This window comes from Hirundo rustica, chromosome 31 (genome assembly GCF_015227805.2).
Source record: "Hirundo rustica isolate bHirRus1 chromosome 31, bHirRus1.pri.v3, whole genome shotgun sequence".
NCBI lineage: Eukaryota > Metazoa > Chordata > Aves > Passeriformes > Hirundinidae > Hirundo > Hirundo rustica.
The window spans coordinates 1,287,322-1,306,548 of NC_053480.1; the positions used below are offsets into that span (position 1 = coordinate 1,287,322).

The 19,227-nt window shown below is 51.9% G+C and overlaps 2 protein-coding genes and 2 long non-coding RNA genes across 4 annotated transcripts; 1 reads left to right on the plus strand and 3 right to left on the minus strand.

The window, feature by feature from the left end:
- The first annotated feature begins 596 nt into the window (after window positions 1-596).
- Window positions 597-7,205, plus strand: LOC120764584 (uncharacterized). The gene is made up of 3 exons (XR_005704231.2): window positions 597-767; window positions 5,618-5,710; window positions 5,781-7,205. It is a non-coding gene; the product is annotated as an uncharacterized LOC120764584 (long non-coding RNA).
- On the minus strand, window positions 980-7,286 carry PGLYRP2 (peptidoglycan recognition protein 2). The gene is made up of 6 exons (XM_040088530.2): window positions 7,177-7,286; window positions 4,719-4,771; window positions 3,055-3,912; window positions 2,175-2,385; window positions 1,288-1,609; window positions 980-1,208 (listed from the first exon to the last, which is right to left on the minus strand). The coding sequence occupies exons 2-6, from the start codon at window positions 4,768-4,770 to the stop codon at window positions 1,206-1,208; spliced, it is 1,446 nt and encodes a 481-aa protein (XP_039944464.1). The 5' UTR covers window position 4,771; window positions 7,177-7,286; the 3' UTR covers window positions 980-1,205.
- A 4,706-nt stretch (window positions 7,287-11,992) lies between these two features.
- On the minus strand, window positions 11,993-15,292 carry LOC131378725 (uncharacterized). The gene is made up of 2 exons (XR_009208564.1): window positions 12,697-15,292; window positions 11,993-12,257 (listed from the first exon to the last, which is right to left on the minus strand). It is a non-coding gene; the product is annotated as an uncharacterized LOC131378725 (long non-coding RNA).
- A 192-nt stretch (window positions 15,293-15,484) lies between these two features.
- On the minus strand, window positions 15,485-19,198 carry LOC120764578 (zinc finger protein 239-like). The gene is made up of 4 exons (XM_040088581.2): window positions 19,124-19,198; window positions 18,423-18,488; window positions 17,987-18,091; window positions 15,485-16,749 (listed from the first exon to the last, which is right to left on the minus strand). Exon 4 carries the CDS (start codon window positions 16,739-16,741, stop codon window positions 15,698-15,700), a length of 1,044 nt encoding a protein of 347 aa, XP_039944515.1. The 5' UTR covers window positions 16,742-16,749; window positions 17,987-18,091; window positions 18,423-18,488; window positions 19,124-19,198; the 3' UTR covers window positions 15,485-15,697.
- Between the last annotated feature and the right edge of the window lie 29 nt (window positions 19,199-19,227).

Consider the following 19,227-nt stretch of genomic DNA (forward strand, 5'->3'; position numbering starts at 1 on the left):
CCCCCAGTGGCTGCCCACGCCATCCCCTCGCAGACCCCCTTCTGCCGGTGCCAGGGCGCCAGGCAGGGTGCTAGGTGCCCCGCCACTCCCGTGCCCCGGGCGCAGGGGGGACCAGAGGAGTTTCTGTCGCGCCCCGGCTGCTCTTCCCCTGCACACCCCCCTGCACCCTCGGGACCCTCTGATGTCCCCTTTGTCATCCGCTCAGTGTAGGGGGTGCGGTGGCACCGCAGGATCCCCTTTCTGTGACATCCCCTAGGTGGCACCTGAGCTTTTTGTCACCACTACCTGCCAATTTGTCACTGGAGCCCCAAAGTGGGGGGGTGGCCCACATGCCACAAGGGGGAGTGACAGCAGTTTTAGGGGTCCCCCCCCTTCCATCCCCCCGCATCGCCCGAGGATGCTGCGCGACCCCACATCCCCCGCACTGTCCCAGCCGCAGCATCCCCGAGGGGCCTTGGGGACTCTGGGGACTCCTCCCGCGTCCCCGCCCCCCCGTCCCAGCCGTACCTCCGCTACTGAGCCTGCGCTCGGCCCCGGATCTTGTCGCGGATTTCCTATGTGACCCGGCAGGAGGTTCAGTCACACCCTCGCCTCCTCCTTCTCCTCCTCCTCTGCCTCTGCCCCGGGAGGTGATGCCGCTGCTCCCACTGGGGATGGACTGGCGACACCCGGGGAACACCGCGGGTCACCGCTCTAAGGGATTGCGGGGTCACGGTGACTCCTGGTGTCCCTCCGAAGTGGCAGCTGGAGGTCCCGGGATACTGCGGGTACCAGTTTGGGGGGTGGGCGCTCGTTTTGGGAGGGAGGGGGACGGGGAACTTCGGGGTCTCCAGGGTGGCCCCAAAGTCCCCTCCCATCACTCCAAAGTCACCCCCAGACCGTGCCTCAGTTGCCCCCTTGCTCTGCAGAGACCACCCGGAGCTGATGTCCTGGAATTGGATTTATTTAGGGGTGTTTTGAGGTTGGGGCTACTGGGATGTGTTGGTGGGCCAGTGCGGTAGGCCAGGGTGTGGCTAGCTGGTGGTCATCTGGGCTGGGGGCTGTCCAGGCTGGGGGGCTGGAGACCAATGTCCAGCTGGGCTCCATCAGACCATCTGCTGGACCAGTGTCCATCCAGACTGGGATCCATGGCTCTGGTGTCGATCTGGACCAGCGTCCAACCTCCTGCCCTCATCCATCCCAGGCTTCCCAGCCAAGGCCGTTCCTCACTGCAGAGTGGACAAGACCCACGGTCAGTTAACAAGATGACCCTAAATGCCCTCCCACCAACCGCACCAGGCCACTCACCCCAAGCCCCAGGGCTACTGGTGTCCCCTGGAAGCCAGGCCAGCTCTGGATCTCCTGGAAGAGGGCGTTGCCAGGGCAGTCGGTGTGTCTGAGCTGGCGATGGCCACGCAGGGTGAAGTTTGGCCAGATGTGGCCAGAGCGGACAGCACAGGGCAGGAGTTCGTCCCGCACCAGGGCCAGTGTGTCAGGGTCCGGCAGGGTGGCCGTGAAGTCCCCAACGATGCCAATGCCGAAGCCTTGGGTGTTGTAGCCTTTGGTGTGAGCACCCACCCAGTGCCACCCCCGGCCCTCGTACAGGTACCCATCCGAGCCCACCACGAAGCTGTGAGAACACAATGTGGACAGTGAGGGGATAGTGCGGGACAGTGATGGGGACTGCAAAGGGACAGGGATGGGGACAGTGGAGGGACAGTGATAGGGACCATGAAGGGACAGTGGTGGGGACTGTGAGGGAACAACAACAGGGACTGCAGGGAGACAGTGATGGGGACCATGGAGGGTGACAGAGACCATGGTGGGACAATGATGGGAACCACAGGGGATGACAGTGACCACGGGGGTTGACAGGGACCATAGGGAGACAACGACCATCCTCACTGGGGGTGACAGGAACCAGTGGAGGTGTCAGTGCCCACCGAGGTACAATGACAGGAACCAGGGGAGTGACAGGGACTGTGACAGGTACCAGCTCCCCAGGGGGTGACAGGGAACATGGTGGGTAGCAGGGACTGTGGTGAGTGACAGGGACTGAGGGAGATGATGGAGACCACATGGGAGGTGACAGGAACCAATGGAGGTGACAGTCCTCACAGAGGTACAGTGATCGCCCCCACAGGGAGTGCCAGGGCCCATGATGGCTGCCATTGCCCCAGGGCGGTGACAGTGACCTGTAGCCAATATCGTCCCAGCCGCGGGTGTCCTGGTGGAAGCTTTGCATGTCCCTCATGGCGCGGGCGCAGGCACCAAAGGTCCGGCAGGGTTGTGATGGCTCCAGGGTGTGGTGCAGGAACACTGAGGCCAGCGGGGGCCGCAGCAGGGCTGGGGTGCCTCGGTAGGGCTGGGCACCCCACAGGCAGCGGGGCATGATGGTGGGGCACTCTGTGGGGAGGGGGAGGTGGAGGTGTCACCTGAGATCTTGGGGACATAGCAGAGGCCATATGGGAACAAGGAGCTCCTTGGGGACATGGTAGAGTCCACCAGGGGATGAGAGACTTGACAGGTCCTTGGTGGCATGGCAGAGGCCATGTGGGGACATGGGGCTTGTTGGGGACACAGTAGATAAAGTCCATCAGGGGACAAGGGGCTCCTTGGGGTTGTGCTGGTGTCCACGTGGGGACAAGGGGCTGGATATGTCCCCTGAGACACTGAGGACATGACAGAAGCCGTGTGGGGACATGGGGCTTGGAGGTGTCCCCTGAGACATTGAGGACATGGCAGAGGCCATGTGGAGACATGTGGGATGATAATCCCTGTCTGGGAGGTGACAATCCCTGTTTAGGGGATGACAACCCCCATTTGAGGAGTGACAGCCTCATTAAGGGGGTGACAATCCCTGTCTGGGAGGTGAGAACCACCGTTTAGGGGGTGACAACAACGTTTGGGGGTGACAACGCCCATTTGAGCCGTGACACTCCCCATTTGGGAGGTCGCAACCCCATCTAGGGGGTGACAACCCCCATTTGTGCAGTGGCAATCCCTGTTTAGGGTGGGACAACGCATGTCTGTGAAGTGACAACCCTAGTTTAGGAGGTGTCACCCCGCCCTTACCCACGTAGCGCTCACTGAACTCCCGTGCTGCCCTATGAGCCACGGCCGCCACCTCCTGTGCCCCCACGTCCCTCAGGAACTCCGGGGTGGGCGACAGTGTCCTCAACAGCCCCAGAACCGCCGCCACCTCTTTCTCCAGGCGTCCCTGTCCAGCCAGTGCACCAAAATCCCGGCGCCGGTAACTGCTGGGGGGTCTTCCCGCTTCCGAGCCGTTCCCGGTGCCGTAGTAGCCTTGGATCAGCTCGACCACCGGGAGGGGTCCCCGGGCTAGCCGAGCCCCCAGGACCACCCCATCCATGGCCCCGATGGCCACAGGGTCGGGGACAGGGGACGGGGGACCCCTCAAGGTGTAATTTTGGGGGTTCTCCGCATCGTCCCAGCAGCCGCCGGGTCCCAGCGCGGTGGCGTTGTTGTCACCACCCCCGGCCAGCAGGAAGGATGTCCCCAGAGCCTCGGCGATGGTGACGGCCAAGAGGGGGTCGACGGGCGGGTCGAGGGTGGGGAGGGGTCGTCCAAACCCGCCGGATCTCAGCCCTGCCTCGATGCCCGCCAGGAGGGGACCGAGGGCCAACGTGGAGCCGTCGGGGGCCAGCACCACCCCCAGCTCCGGTGTCACCGGGTCGTGGCGGAGGAGCTCGGTCAGGAGCTGCCACTGGCCCAAGGTGAGAGCCGGGGGGCGTTCGGGGGTCCCGGGGGTCTCGCCCAGCACCGCCCGGCACCCCGGAGTACTGCAGACCCCCAGCTCCCTCCACAAGGCCGCTGCGGTGCCGAGAGAGCCGCCCCGGGCCGGGGACTCGAGGGCGTCCAGGATGTCGAGCACCGAGTCCATGTGACGTGGGGGGACAGTTGGGGACACAGCTGGGGACACGCCTAGGGAACACGGGGTGGGGGGTAAGGAGGGCTAAGGGGTGGGGAGGGGGTTGGAGAAGGGGGAGGCAGCCAAAAATGTGCCAAAAGCAAGGGAAGAGTACCCAAAATAGGGGGAAACGAGACGGGGAAAGGACTCAGAAGAGAGAGGAAAGGACCCAAACCGGGGGGAAGGACCCAAAATAGGGAGGAAAGGATCCAAAATACGTTGAAGGGACCCAAACCGGGAAAAGGATCCAAAATAAGGGGAAAGGACCCAAACCAGGGGGAAATGACCAAAAGGGGGGGAAAAAACACAAACCAGGGGGGAAGGACCCAAAATAGGGGGGAAAGGATCCTAAACAGGGGAAAGGACCCAAGCCAGGGGGAAATGACCAAAAAGGGGGGAAAAAACCACATACCAGGGGGGAAGGACCCAAAATAGGGGGGAAAGGATCCTTAAACAGAGGGAAGGACCCAAACCTTTCCTCCCCAAAACAGGGAGGAAAGGATCCTAAATACGGAGAAGGATCCAAAATGGGGGGAAAGGACCCAAACCAGGGGAACGGACGCAAAATAGGGAGGAAAGGATCCTAAATAGGAGGAAGGACCCAAACCAGGGGAAAGGACTCAAAAGGTGGGAAAGGACCCAAAATAGAGAGAAAGGATCTAAAGCAGGGAGGAAAGGACCTAAAATTAGGGGGAACGGACCCAAAAGAGAGGAGAAGGACCCACACTCTGAGGACAAAGGGTGTCACGGGTTATCATGGGATCTGGAGTGTCACGGGGTGTCGTGGGATGCCGTGGCATGTCCCTACCTGTGCCGGGGCGGGTGCAGACGCTCAGCGCCAGAAGCAGCCACGGGAACATCCTGCGGGACACGGCGACACCTTGAGGGACACGGGGACACCCTGCGCCACAGGGGGACATCCTGCAGGACACGAGGACCTCCTGCAGGACACCACCCCGGGACCTCGGGGACTTTGGCCCCGCCGGGGGCGGGGGACAGGGACACACGGGGGAGGGACAGGGACACAGGGAAGGGAACAGGAAAGGGACGGGGACACACGGGGAGGAGGGAACACAGGGAGGGGAACAGGGACACACGGAAAGGGACAGGGACACATGAGGAGGAGGGGACACAGGAAGGGGAACAGGGACACACGGAAAGGGACAGGGACACGTGAGGAGGAGGGGACACAATGCTATCAGGACGCACATCAGGGACGATGTCGCCACACCTATGGGGATGCTGCCACCATGACAAGTCAGCGCACGAAGCCGCCAGGATGTGTCAGGGGACACTGCCAGTAGGCTATGTGAACACTCAAGTGACACTGCTCCTTGTCCTGTCCCCAGGGGCAGTTGGGGCCCCCAGAGTGTGGTGGCTCTGGGTTACCCTGGTGGCTGTCACTCCCTTCCGGGCCACTTTCCACCAGTTGAACAAGTTCACTGTCCTGCCCTGGTGGGTGGTGACATTCAGCTGAGACACCACCTTGGTGGCAGTGGGGACGTGGTCCCAGGAACTGCATCAAGCAGCACTTTGCCATGGCTGAGATGAACGTGCTGGTGGCACTGATACTGTCATAGCTTCTGACCCCACCCATGTCCATGTCCCCCATGTCCATGTCCCCCCATGTCCCTACCCATGTCATTGTCCCCCATATATCCTCATCCATGTCTTTGTTCAACATCTTTATTTTTATCCTGGTTTCAGGGGTTTCAAAGGGATGAAGAGAAACGAAAAGAAAATCAAGGCCAAACCAAAAGGATTTATGTGTTTGTGTCTGCTGAGCATCCATGTGCTTAGGTGAGTGGGAAGAACCTTTTTAGGAAGGGTTTCCACCCCACTGTCTCTAAAACCGTGGATTTTGCCCCAGTTCTTCCCCATTTGGCTGTGGAAGATGCCTGTGGGACAGAGAAGATCAAAATGATGGATTTATGTTGGAGAAGACCTCCAAGGCGATCAGTGTTGCTTGATGCCACCAGAAGATGCAAAAGGTGAGATTTTTCTGGGATCGGAAGTTGACAAATGGGCTCTCCACAATGGATTTCTGATGTTGGTATGTGGATGTGTCCAGGTGCTGATGGGGAACCAGGAGGATGTGGGCCCCCCCAGCCAGGTATCTTTCCAACACAGATCACCAGCACCATGGATCACCAGGGCTCTGCACAATGAGGGTCACTGGGGATCATCCAATGCCAATCCTCCTATGGGGGATGGAGCTGGAGCAGCGTACAAAGCTCTTCCCACACTCGGGGCACTCGCTGGGCTTCCCTTAGTGATGCCTCTGTTGGTGTTGCGTCAAGCGAGAGCTCTGTGAGCTCTTCCCACACTCGGGTCACTTGTAGGGCATCTCCCCAGTGTGGATGCACCAGTGGATGATGAGGTTGGAGATGTACCTGAAGCCCTTTCTGCAGGTGGGGCAGCAGAAGGGCTTCATCATCTATGTGAATCGGCTGGTGATGGAAGAGATAGGAGCTGGTCTGAAAACTCCACACTTGTAGGATCTCTCACCGATGTGGATGAACCAGTGGGTGACAAGGGCGCAGTTCTGGTTAAAGCCCTTCCCCTCAGCTGGGTCAGTGGAAGGGCCTCTCCTTGGTGTGAATCTGCTGATGCCTGAGGAGATGGGAGCTGGTTTGAAACATCTTCCGGTGTTCATCACACTAATAGGGACCCTGCTTTGTGTGGATCCTCTGATGGACAATCAGTTTGGAGCTCCTCCCACAGTCCCCACACTCGTAGGGCTGTTCCCACACTCGTAGGGCTGTTCTCCGGTATGGATTCTCCAATGGTGGATCAGAGTTGTGCTCTGGTTGAAGCTCTTCCCACATTTCAAGCACTTTTGGGGCTTCTCCCCATCATAAAACTGCTCATGGACACCCAGCTCTGAGTTCCGGCCAGACCTCCAGCTGCATTTCCAGCCCATGGAGGGTCTTTCCCCCTTGTAGATCCCTGGACTGGGTCTGCAGCCCCTCCTTGTACAAGGATCTCTGGGGCTTTTCCTCCCTTTTAGATTCCTGCTCTGTGGAGCCACTCAAAATGGCCTCTTTCCATGAGGTTCTGACAAAGGGATTTGTCCTCCCTGGTCTCCATCCTAAGTTCAGTGCCTGGGGAAGGGAGGACAAGGAGAGGATGGGATTTGCCTCTGTGCCAGAGGGAAGGGAAGGAGATCATCCCAATCCATCCCTGGCAGGACGGCGACGGCAGGGGCAATGCTTGGCTGGGAGATGGAGAAGAGAGGGGGAAAGGGGCAGTGACCCCCTCCTCACCTGCCTGAGGGTCCCAGGACATCTTCCTCTTCCTCACTACTTTCTCCTCTATCCGGCTAAGGTTTGCAAATGGGAAATCCTGGTCTGGGGAGGAAAAAACAAGGGCTGAGCGCGTTGGGTTTGACGGTCCCGCTGCCCAAGTCCAGCTCGAAAAGTCACCGCCCCTTTCAGGTCGTGGGGCCCGGACCTCGCTCGAGTCTCCTCCCACCCCTTCCGTCTACCGGGCGTCTCCCGGCTTCGGGGTCTCCCCACTCCGGGACTCCCGCATTCCACTCCGACTGTCTCAACACCGATATCGACCCCTCTTCCTCGCCGGTACCGGGCGATCGCCACGTCGACTTCCAAGAAACCCCACAAAGGAGCATTTGCAGCTTGGCTTTGGAGTCCTGCATGATCTAAACACGATCCAAACAGCCCTTGGCCCTTCCGGTCCCTCCTCTTGCCCCTTCCTGCCCCTCCCCCTCTCCCCATCCTCCTCCTCCCTCCCCCCTCCCCCCGCCCCCCTCTTCCTTCTCCGGTCCCACCCCAGCACGGGAAGCCGCCGACATCTCAAAGGCAGCCGTGCTGTGCCCTGAAGGCATCCCCAAAGCGGCGCCGCCCCGCGCGGGTGCAAAAGTAGCGCGGAGCGATACTGGGAGCACCGGGAGCGATACTGGGAGCACCGGGAGCGATCCTGACAGCACCGGGAAGGAATTGGGAGCGCTTTCTCTCCCAGTATCGCTGTTACTGGGAGCACTGGGAAGGAACTGGAAGGAAACAGCACGGACACGGCTGCAGCCAACGGCGGGCGTGGCCATCAAGAAAGCGGAGCTATCAAGAAAGCGGAGCTATCAAGAAAGCGGCGCTATCAAGAAAGCGGAGCTATGCAAATACCAAGGGGAATCGCGCGCTGTGATTGGTGGGCGGGACCAGCGCGGTATTTCCCCTGCCGCGTGAGGGCCGGAGCGATGGCGGCGACAGGGACCGGGAATGGAAATACGGGCCTGCGACCGGGAACAGGACAGAGGCTGGGAATAGGGGAACGGGTCAGGGAATACGGAAAGAGCAACCGGACTGAGAGCATAGGATGAGCAATAGGAAGATACCGGGATCGGGACCGGGATCGGGAATGAGGGGACGGGACTGGAAATACGATAACTGGAATATGGGATTGTGTTATAAATGAAGTTCTGTATGTCTAATTTCATAAACAATGTGAAAAGTGCATATTATATGGCTCTACGCAAGATATTTACTATATGTATTATGTTGTATTGATTAGTAATGTTGTATTAATATTTTGATAGTATGGTAAGTGTAGTTTTGTAGTTAAAATGTAGTTTTTATATACCAACCAAAGGAAAACATAGATCTTTCAGAGAAAAAAAAGAATTTACTACTTCCTTATCAGAAGAGACCAACTTCTTCTGCCTTGCTCAGCCTTGAAGACGCCATAGAGATTAAAGGAAAAAAGGTGACACTAACCAGAGAGAATTCTTTGTTTGGATGGAATTTGTGCATCATGTATGAAATGTATGAATATTCAACAGGCTATTGCTTTTAAGAGATAATCCTTTGTTAACAGGGGTCCTTCTTCAGAGCTTTTTGCTCGGGAAGGCACCCAGACGTCTGTAACTTTGTTTTTATTGTCTCGTATTGTCCTAACCCTAATTGTTCAATTTTTTTACTCTAATTCTATTTTTATAACCATTTTATTTACTACTAAACTTTCAAAATTTTAAAACAAGTGATTGGCGTTTTTCACAAACAACAAAGTTAAATTTAGCAGGGCGGAGAGACCTTTACATATTGGAGACGTGGAAAATCATCAACCATATGAAGTTTAACAAGGCACTTGCAGGAGACCCCATATGTTAAAAATGACCCTATAATATTGGCTTTTGCATTTATGTATTCGCTCTTACATGTTGTTATTGATCGTAAGTATTCAAAAATAGCGCAATTTGTAACCCCTTTTAACTGTTTGCTAATATAATTTATCCTTCTAAGTAAGCACTGTATCGCACATAGAAATAGTAGTATGATGAATATATCTATGTATACAGCATATAAGTTATAGAAATAATGGTGTGATGAATGTATTGTACTCTAGGCCTTAGCAAAACATAAAATGTTAAAATATCTCTATGTAACTGAGAGAACTGTATAAAGCAATTATGTTGTTTCCCACATCTGCTGACTGACCTCTCCAAATGATAAGCATGACACAAACCAGAGCATGGGAGGAAAATTAGAGAAGAATTTGTTAACTCTTCGTTATCAGGGAAGTGTGAAACAACAAAATGAAGCCACAAGAAGGAATAAAATATATTAACCTGATCTGCAGGATGTCATGTAGAAAAGTCCAAGTGAAAAACCAAAACAAAAGAAAGTTCCTACAACATCAAAAGCTCCCAAGAATGTTTGAGTAATGCATGAAACTTATGTATGTACCTCAGTAAAGTAACAGTACATTGATAACACTGCCTTAATGTACCAGTGTGTTCATTGGCCAAAGCCAGGAACACCCCAGCCTGGGGCTGGAGACATTGTCCTTTTTTATTCCCTTATTAAATTTTTGAAAATAGTGAAAGAGTGAATTTTAGTTTTTCACACCATAGCCTTCTCCAGCTTCCTCCTGAGTGGCAGTGGAGGGGCAGGCACCAATTTCCGAGCTCTCTTGGCCAGTCGCAAGACCCAAGAGAACGGCTTGAAGCTGTGCCATGGCAGGGTAAGGCTGGCTATCAGGAAAAGATTCTTCCCCCACAGGATGATCGGGCACTGAGTGGGTCCCAAAGAAATGGTCACGGCCCCAAGGCTGCCAGAACTCCAGGAGCATTTGGACAACGCTTTCAGGCACAGGGTGGGATTGTTGGAGTGTCCTTTGTAGGGCCAGCAGTTGGACTTGATGACCCTTGTGCATCCCTTCCGATTCAGGATATTCCATTATTCATTGAAAATCAGTGGACTAAGTGCCATGTGCTAAACCACCAAGGGTAGTTCCTGGCTCCTGGGCAAGACGCAGATGCCAGCTGCCCAGCTGCTTTGCAGTTAGAGATCCCCATGAAAACATTTTGGGTTTCTATGTTCTGAAAGGTGACATCACCTGGATAGGTGTGTGTGGGCCTTCAGTTTACCACTCTTTGTCTGGTAGCATTTACGATCATGTGGGGTCCCACACTGGAGCAATTCCTGAATGACTGACCCTGTGGATGGGATGCACCTTGGAGGAGGGAAGGACTTGATAGTTCTTTCTGAGGTGGAGCCTGACCCCCATTCCTATCTCCCTGTGCTGCTGGGAGGGAAGGAGAGAATTGGGAATATGCTGGGACTTGGGAAGGAGGAAGGGGTTGGGAAAAGATGGTTTAGGATTTATTTTCCTTCTCATTTTACCTGCTGCGATTCTGACTGGGGATAAATCGAATTAGTATCCCCCCGTCGAGTCCCTTTTGCCCAGAATCCATGAGGTTTCTCTGCCTGCCTTTTTCCCAACTCAGGCTTTTCCTTCTATTTTGTCCCCTTTCAGGGGTGGAGAGGAGAAGGATGTAACAGATCTGGGGGTACCAAGAATCCAGCCAGGATCACCACACCACACACAGTCATGGGAATCAGCAGAGATGCCCATTTACCAGGGAACATAATTCAGAATAGGAAGGTTTGGGATCAGGGAGAAAATCTGATCCATTGGGACATGCGCAGGCTCCAGAACACCGAGAGATGGAACGGCCATAAGCCTGACATTTTGCTCCAAGGGATGTCTGGAATCTTCCAGGATGATCTTGTTCTGTGCCTCTCTTGATGATCTGGATGAGAGGATTGAGGGTCCCCTCAGTAAATAGATGAGACCAAATTGGGTGGGATGGGGATGTGCTGGAGGGCAGGAAGCTCTGCAGGCTGCACCCATGGACCATGATTACTTTGCACTGGCATTGAGTTGCCATTCCTCTTTCCTTACAGATGATTTCATCAACAATATTAAATGCATATTCAGAATTAGTCAATATTTTTACCTTCTTTCTTTTGCTCAGTCCTTGCCCTTTCTTATTCACAGGGATGCAGGAGAAGTTATTTTTAAAATTCAATTCAGTAAACCATCCTAAACTATCTCCCCACGTTGCAAAATTCCAATAGATCCTTCTTAGAAGAGTCTGGCAAATAGAGAGACTGATGAATCACCCAGTATTACATCAAGGGTCGTTAGCTGGAGAGAGAAACTACATGAACTCACCAAGCATCCTCAACAAATAGCACTGAGTTTATTATTGCCACCTCTTTTAAAGGGGGTTTTAATTTTCTTGGGTTTACATAGCTGATTGGTCTGGGTCTTAACACTACCCAGCTCCTTGATATGTCTCTACTTTAAATTGAATATGATTGGGTGAGTTTCCTGTTTGAGGTCAAATCTATCCTATCATGTTCACCCAGGGACTTGTTCTTTTCTAGAACAAACCTGGCTAGCTGAATTAGGTTTATGTTATGGCCAGATTTATCTGTCCAGCTACAGATTGGGTGTGCTGTGACAACCCAGTGTTTTCCTAATTCATATTTTAAAGGTTGGAAGAAAGGTGTCAGCTTTCAGCTACAAAGGTGACATCAGCTTTTCCATGGGGCTGGACTCTGCCTCTGCCTTCACCTACCCTAGCTGTAGAAGGGTTGGAAAAAGCGACAAAAGGGAAAAAAAATAACCCTTGAGAAACCACTCCAAAAGCAAATTCCCTCTTGTCCTGGTTTGGGGACAAATTTGGGAGAAAACCCCTGAATAGGATCCCTCTGGGAAGCAAACTCAAATGACCCCTCCCTCCAACTGGTCTGGTAAAAAAACTTCTTTGGAGAAAAGTGGAAAAAAACTTTTACTTAACAAACAAAGTGTATATAAGTATAAAGAATGAATAATATGAAACAATAAACCCTCTCGTTCTGGAGTGAGATGGCAAATTGAGAAAGTTCTTGCAGTGGATGTAGCTCGGCTCTCTCTCAGTCTCTCATCAGTCCCAGTCCCTCCGGTGCTGCTGGAAAATGCCAAGGTCCAGGCCCCAGTTGGCCGCAGGTGCAAGCCCCAAGTGTTCCCCTGGGTTTTCAGTCCAGAGCAGGTTTAAATAGTTCTAAGAAAAAGGAAAGAAAAAAACAGTCCAGGGAACTTCTCTGCCTTAGCTAGCTGAAACTAACTAAAATAAAAAAAAATCTGTCTTGCAGTCTCTCCAAGCCTCTGCCGAACACCCCGTCTGGAGAGGAATGTGTAGCAGTCAGGCAGTTTTCTCAAAACAAACTCCGCACTTCTCCTTGCTCTTAGAACCAGTCTTAAAGGCACAGAACTCAATATACAGCACAAACAGAACAGATGACTGGGGAAACAAGTATCATAAAATCACCCTTGGACACCTCTCCACACCACGCTGGGACAGAATAAGTGACCTATCAAACCTTACAAAACAGGTGGCATCCTGTAAAATGCCACAATTTGGTTCTTAAGAATTCAGATTTTCCAGAAAATACACAAATACACAACTTCGCACTGCCCAACAAGAGATGCCTTTATGTTACCTCCTGTGGGGTCCTGGAACCATGCTTCCTCATCCCTCAGGCCACTGCAGGGAAATTCTTAAAAGTCTTTGGCAGGAAAAAATTCCTTGCAAGATGTTTCTGGTCCAGAGGGAGGCTGCCGGGTCCAGTCCCATCCGAGGCGCCAGAAAAACTGATGCCTTAAAGGCCTTAGAAATGAAACAACATCCTTTGGAGATAATATTAGTATAGGAGGTAATATAAAGGCTAACTTTCATTGGAGGTCTCCAAGGAGAAGATATGGAAAATGTCCACAAAATGCCTACCCCGCCATGGGGTGAATACAGTTTTATAATTTTAGCAAATTAGCATATTTGACAAAAATCTCCAATTAGGAGCACAGGCATAATAGAGTTCACTGGCAAGAGTCACTCTACTCCTGACTGGACAGTTCAGGCACACCAAGGAAACAAAGCAACAAAACTAAACAAAATCCAGGCAGTCAAACCAGAAATGAACCAAGAACTGTCCGTATGTGTTTAGTTGCAATTGACAAAAGGAGAGTAAGGGCAAGTATCAAGAATTGTGTGGGGGTTTCATAGACCATATAAGCTGGGTAGTTGCAAAAGTCTGTCTTGGTTTTGAAAGACAGTTGTCCGCCAAGGAAAACTAGAGCCCTCCTTGGAATGAAGAATGTAAACCCCCTTCCCTCCAAATTATTATAATTTTGCAATTAGGGGCTCTCAGGCAAAGATATGGGAATAGGAGTAACAGTTATTTACTAGGAATATTAAAAAAAAAAAAAAAAAAAAAAAAAAAAAAAAGAAAAAAAAAAAAAGAAAATCCAAATGTAGTAGTACAAAAGAAAAAAAGCAAGCAAGCAAACAAAAATCCTGTAAAAACCCCTGACAGAGTCAGGGATATGACCTGGCACCCTGTTGGTCAGGGGATTGGAAGCAGTCCAAGTAAATTCTCCTAGAGTAACAGATGTAGTTCTGTGGAGTAGAGATAGTCCTGTACAAAGTCCAGCGGTGATGAGATAGGTCCAGTCTTTCCTCTGGGAATCCAGTGGAAAAACCAGATACCTCATGGTCTTAATTCCCAGTTTTTATCTAGCCAGGGACAGCTGGTTCCTCCCCTACTGGGTGGAGCATCTTACAATGGGATGATGGAATGTGTCATGTCATTGGTGGGCCCTAATGGCCCATTATAAGAAGATGTCCCCCTGGAGGATGGAAGGGTGGGGAAAGAGATAAGAAACACTGCCCCAGCTGGTTTTAATGCCTGGGTCATTATCAGAAGGCATCCGCCCCCCTGGAGTTACAAGAGAAGGACAAAGCATCTCCGAAAAACCAGCTTTCAACAGATGAAACAGAATACACATTTTTAGGTTACATAATCCAAGACATACTGCCTTGTTGGACCTATCCAAATCTAAGACTGCTGTGTGAAAGGGATCATAACTCCTTACACAAATTCTACTTATATACTCTATCTGTTCTATCTAGGAATGCTAGCAAGGCTACATTATTTTTTTGTTATGTCTGGAACTTAGTTAACTTTGTAAAAGGTGATGCCACTGAACTTTAAACTAGGCTTTGGGGCTTTTTCTTATTAATACAGTTTCTTATTTGCTTAAGGTACATAAAATATTCTCTTCTTATTTAAAACTAAACTTGCATTTTTACCTCATGTCTGTGTGGATTTATGTATTTTAGTTTTTCTGAAGGTTTTAATTCAGCCCTCACATTTCTGAACACCCCTGGGCTTGTGTGGATGGGGCCCAGAGGGATTTGTATCCCAACAGGCAAGGATAAATGGAATATGGCCATAAAGCTTAACAGCGCTCAAACTTAAGAGAACTTCTATGTTAACCTTAACTTACACCTTAAACTTAAAAATTTAGCAAAGAAACAGCACTTAACAGTATTTAACCTAATTTATAACCTATGACTTAACAATTTACAGAGGGATAGTATTTAACTCAATTTATAACTTACATTAAACCTGGAATTATGGTAAGGCACTTCAAAAAACACTGATTCAGCAAACTCTAATCCGTCCAACTTCAAGTTATCCAGATTTTGAGAAAAGGAAGTCAGGGGAAGAGAGCGACGGAGAGATAGATAGAGAGAAGGAGAGGAATATCCACAGTCACAGCCTTGGATGCATCTCAGCTTGCCATCTCAGCTACTGTCAGGGACACATCAGTGTCACACGCATGTCACAGTCTTTACCTGCTCTGGTTCCTGTCACAGGTGGGGTTTTTGGGGTGCCAGGGGCTTGGCAGTCACTTTGGGGCTGGACCAGAAGCTGCAGTGGCTGGGGGTGGGGCAGTGACTGTACCACCTACACAGAACTTGCCCTGTCCCCCAAACACACACTGGAGATGTCTGGGGCCATCCATCATTTCTCTGCTCTCCAGCACTGCGGCAATGGACTGTGCTGCAGCTCTGAGCTTGTGCCCCAGGCAACCAGCCTGGAAACTGGGCTCCTTGGAGCTGCTCTCAGGGACCCCCGAAGAATTGGGGAGTAACCCAAAACCACTTCCAAAATGTGGGATGCCCCAAAATCCCTACAGGAACATAGAATGCCCCATGGTTCCTCCTCCCTTCATCATCCCCAACCTTCAGCTGTCTCATTCCAGACCCTGTCCCACCCTCCCAATCCCCATACAAATCCTTCTCAGCCTCCTGGACATAAAGAGCCCCTTCCCAAGCCCTACTTCCCCCATTCCATCTCTCCCAATCCCCATTCCACCCATCCTGCCCCACCAAATGCCCATCTCACCCCTCCTGATTTGCATCACACTTGACCCAACCCCCTTCCAATCCCACCCACCCTGAGGAGCTGTGGAATTGAGTAATTTTGGGCTGGGATAGGATTGAATAGTTTTAAGTGAGACTGAGTGGTTTTGAGGTAATGGAGAAAATTCTTCCAAATACTCCAGAACCATCAAATCCTCCAGAATATCTCCTGAAAAACAAATTCCCCTCCCAAATGGCAGTAAAATGGTGAGGCTTTAGGTGATGAAGTTGAAGCATCAGATGAAACTCTTCCCACAGTCAGAGAACTTGTGGGGCTTCCCTTTCTGGTGTCTCTGTTGGTGCTGGGTCAAATGAGACCTCCTGGAGAAGCTCTTTTCACATTTCTCACACCTGTAGGGCCGTTCACCAGTGTGAATCCTCTGGTGGTGGTTCAGGTTGGAGCGATCACTGAAGCTCTTATTACATGTCTCACACATGTAGGGCTGTTGTCCAGTGTGGATGCGCCAGTGGACTGTCAGGTGAGATCTCTGCTTGAAGCTCTTCTTACATACCAAGCACTTGTAGGGCGGTTCCCTGGTTTCCACAGACAGGCAATTGGGTATGTTCTGAATCTTCCTGAAGCTCTCCCCACGCTCCTCACACTTGTTGGGCTGTTCCCGGGTGTCAATGCACCGGTGGACATTCAGGTGGGAGCGCTGGCTGAAGCTCTTCCCACACTTGGAGCATTTGTGGGGCCTTTCCCCAGTGTGGATCCTTTTGTGGCGGGTTAGGTTTGATCTCCGGCTGAAGTTCTTTCCACATTCTCCACACTCATAGAGCCGTTCCTCAGTGCAGTTTTTCTTGTGCTGGATACATTTGGATATCTTTTTGAAGCTCTTCCCATATTCAGAGCATTCATAGTGCCGTTCCTTATAGTGGATCATCTCGTGGCGGGCCAGGTTGTTGCTCCGGCTGAAGCTCTTCCCACATTCCCCACACTCATAGGGCCTCTCCCCAGTGTGGATCCTCCGGTGGCGGATCAGGTTGGAGCTGTGGCTGAAGCTCTTCCCACATTCCTCGCAGTTGTAGGACTTCTGCCTGCTCTGATGCTGCTCAGAGACCACCAGGTCCAAGCTCTGGTTGAAGCTCTGGCTGCCTTCTTGGCGCAGGGTGAGTCTTTCCTCCTCAGAGCACCCTGAGTTGGGTTTGGAGTCCCTCCTTGTACAGGATTTCCGTGGCTTTTCCTCCCTGTTGGATTCCTGCACCATGGAGCTGCTCAAAATGGCCTCTTCCAGAGGGTTCTGATGAGGTGCTTTGTCCTCCCTGTTCTCCATCCTCATCTCCTTGTCTGGGGGAGGAAGGACAAGGAGAGGATGGGATTTGCCTCCATACCAGAGGGAAGGGGAAAGGAGATCCCCCCCAGTCTGTCTCCAGCAGGACGGCATCGGCATCAGGTTTGTCCTGCAGCCAAGGGCAATACTGGGCAGGGAGACAGAGCAGAAGAGAGGGGGAAAGGGGCAGTGACTTCCTCCTCACCTGCCTGGGGGTGCCTGGGCATCTTCCTCTTCCTCACAGCTTCCTTCTCTATCTGGCCAAGGTTTGGGAATGGGAAATCTTGGGTTTGGGGATAAACAAGGTGCGAGTGCCTTGGTTTGGGGGTTCCTCCTGCCCAAGGCTGTCTTTAGAAATCACTGGGTGTCTGGTGTCCATAAAACCTCCAATAATCAAGAGTGAGTCCCAAAAAAGCCTCTCCCTTTCTAATCTTGTCACTTTGAGGTATTGGGATCCCCCTTCTCATGGCTGCTGGGGGTCCTGGGCATATGGGGGAGCCCTCCACTCTGAGATCCTGCTTTGGGATGCGTAGGGGATTTCAGGGGTTCCACAAGTCCCTTCTCCCTTGATTCTGCTTTGGCTCCCACAGGTCCCAGGCTCTCCCCACTCCAGGCACTCAGGGCTCACCTCTCTCCTGGCACCCCTTTAATCTCCTTGACGCTGCTCATCTTTAGTCTCCCTCACTTCTCCAGGCTGCCAGGGGATGGCAAACAATGGATACGCAAAGCTCTGGGCCTTACAAATATTAAAACAACTCCACAAAGGGAGTCCTTGGAGTTCTTGAGGATTGGCAGAAGCTGTCCTCAAATGTCATGCCTTGGGTCTTTTTGATATGGCAAAACAAGCTGCTGAAGGTTGCTTGATTTATGCTAACATCAAGGTTTGAAAGACAGCTGTCAGCTAAGCAAGGCAGGAACCACCCTTGGAAAGGAGAATAAGAATATGACCCCCTTCCCTCAGAATAATTGTAATCGTGAACTCAAGGGATAGAAAAGGGGTTTCCTTTACAAACCCCCTGATCCAGGTGCCCCTTCTGGATAGCAAAAGGAACTGTAGCAGGAACCTCAGAAGCAGCAAGCTGGAACGGCAGGGCAGGCTCACCCGAGGCAGCAAGCAAGAGGCAGCAGAAACTCCGGAGCCATGCCTGAAGCTGTGGGGTGCCCGGGTGCTGGGTTACAGTCTGTCAAGAAGCTCTGAAGCAGTGAGAGATAACAGTGGGCCTGGGCCGGGCATTGCTCCCTGCAATTTCTCACCGGCGATGGCTGGCCCCAGGGTCCGGGCTGTGCAGAGGAGGCAGCCCCCGGCAGGGAACAGGGTGTTCCCGCTCCTGGTGTAGCATGCACTGGGGCTCTGGGCTCCTAAGAAGCAGAGAACCAGAGAAGTAAGCCAGCAAGCCCTTCACAGCACCAAAGGGAAAGAAACAAAAAGAAACAGGCAGAACCCACAGAAGCAGCAGGATCCATGGTCAGAGACACCAGTGGTGTGTCCACTCCAACAGCTGGCCTGGAGGGAAAGGTCCTGCCAGCACCCTACCCCCAATGCCTTCTTGAAACCCTGGCCTGACTCCCACTCATTGTGATATGCCTGGAGCAGTGACCATTCCAGACACAAAACAAAAAACAAAAGAACTTCAAAAATTATATGAGATAAGAAGCCATCCCGAAGACATCAAGTTACAAAGAAACTTACCAGAGGATGGAGGCCATGGGCTGTATGTCCCTTCCAAAGATGTCAAGTGGATTTTACCAGAATGCCCTGAGTGCAAAGGCTGAATTATCTTCTGGTAATAGCATGTCAGCTAACAGGGTGGCCAGAAGCATTTCCCAGTGCTTCAGCAATCACTGGATCAGTTATTAAAGTATTTTTTGGAACAAATAATTCCAAGATATGGCATTGTGGAAGCAATAGATTCAGACAGGGGAACTAATTTTACAGGAAGTAACAGAAGAAGCTATTAGCTCTAGAGAATGTTACCGATCAACACAGACTGTTGCTCAGCCAAGGCTGTTTTAAATTCCTGAACCTAGAGCAAAAGAACACTTAGTCAAATAATGATTAGGGTTTTCTTTCTTTTATATAACAAAAAAGGGGGAGCCTATTGGGGGGGGGCGCATATTAGGGGGGGGCATAGAGGAGGCAATTCTGGAAGTCTGCACCTTCCGATTACTTCAGCCATGGGAAAAAGGAAGAGGGTGATACAGCAGGGACCTTAAGATAAAAGGGAGGCTGCATCCTCCAACCATTTGAGAGACCCCATGGGAAACGCCCCATGGCCTCTCCCTTTGTTCGAATAAAGTTAAATGACTCCTCTGTCTCCTTTTTTGGACATAAACCTCTGGCATCGTCGATTAATTTTCCTGACACACATACCGCGTTTTCCCCCTCATCACCTCCATCATCCTGCGTTGCTCCCCGCGAGCACTGAGGCCTGCTGCGGGTGATTGAAAGCGCCGGCGGCGGCCCGCGCTGCATCCCAGCATGCCCCGCGGCGCCG

Bases quoted from the DNA above. Each gene is read 5' to 3' on its own strand.
- PGLYRP2 (XM_040088530.2), bottom strand. From the start codon at position 4,770: ATGTTCCCGTGGCTGCTTCTGGCGCTGAGCGTCTGCACCCGCCCCGGC. The intron at 2,386-3,054 runs GTAAGGGCGGGG...CCCTCCCCACAG, and splicing joins GTTCAGTGAGCGCTACGTGG to AGTGCCCCACCATCATGCCC. The intron at 1,610-2,174 runs GTCACTGTCACC...GTGTTCTCACAG, and splicing joins TGGGACGATATTGGCTACAG to CTTCGTGGTGGGCTCGGATG.
- LOC120764578 (XM_040088581.2), bottom strand. From the start codon at position 16,741: ATGAGGATGGAGAACAGGGAGGACAAAGCACCTCATCAGAACCCTCTG.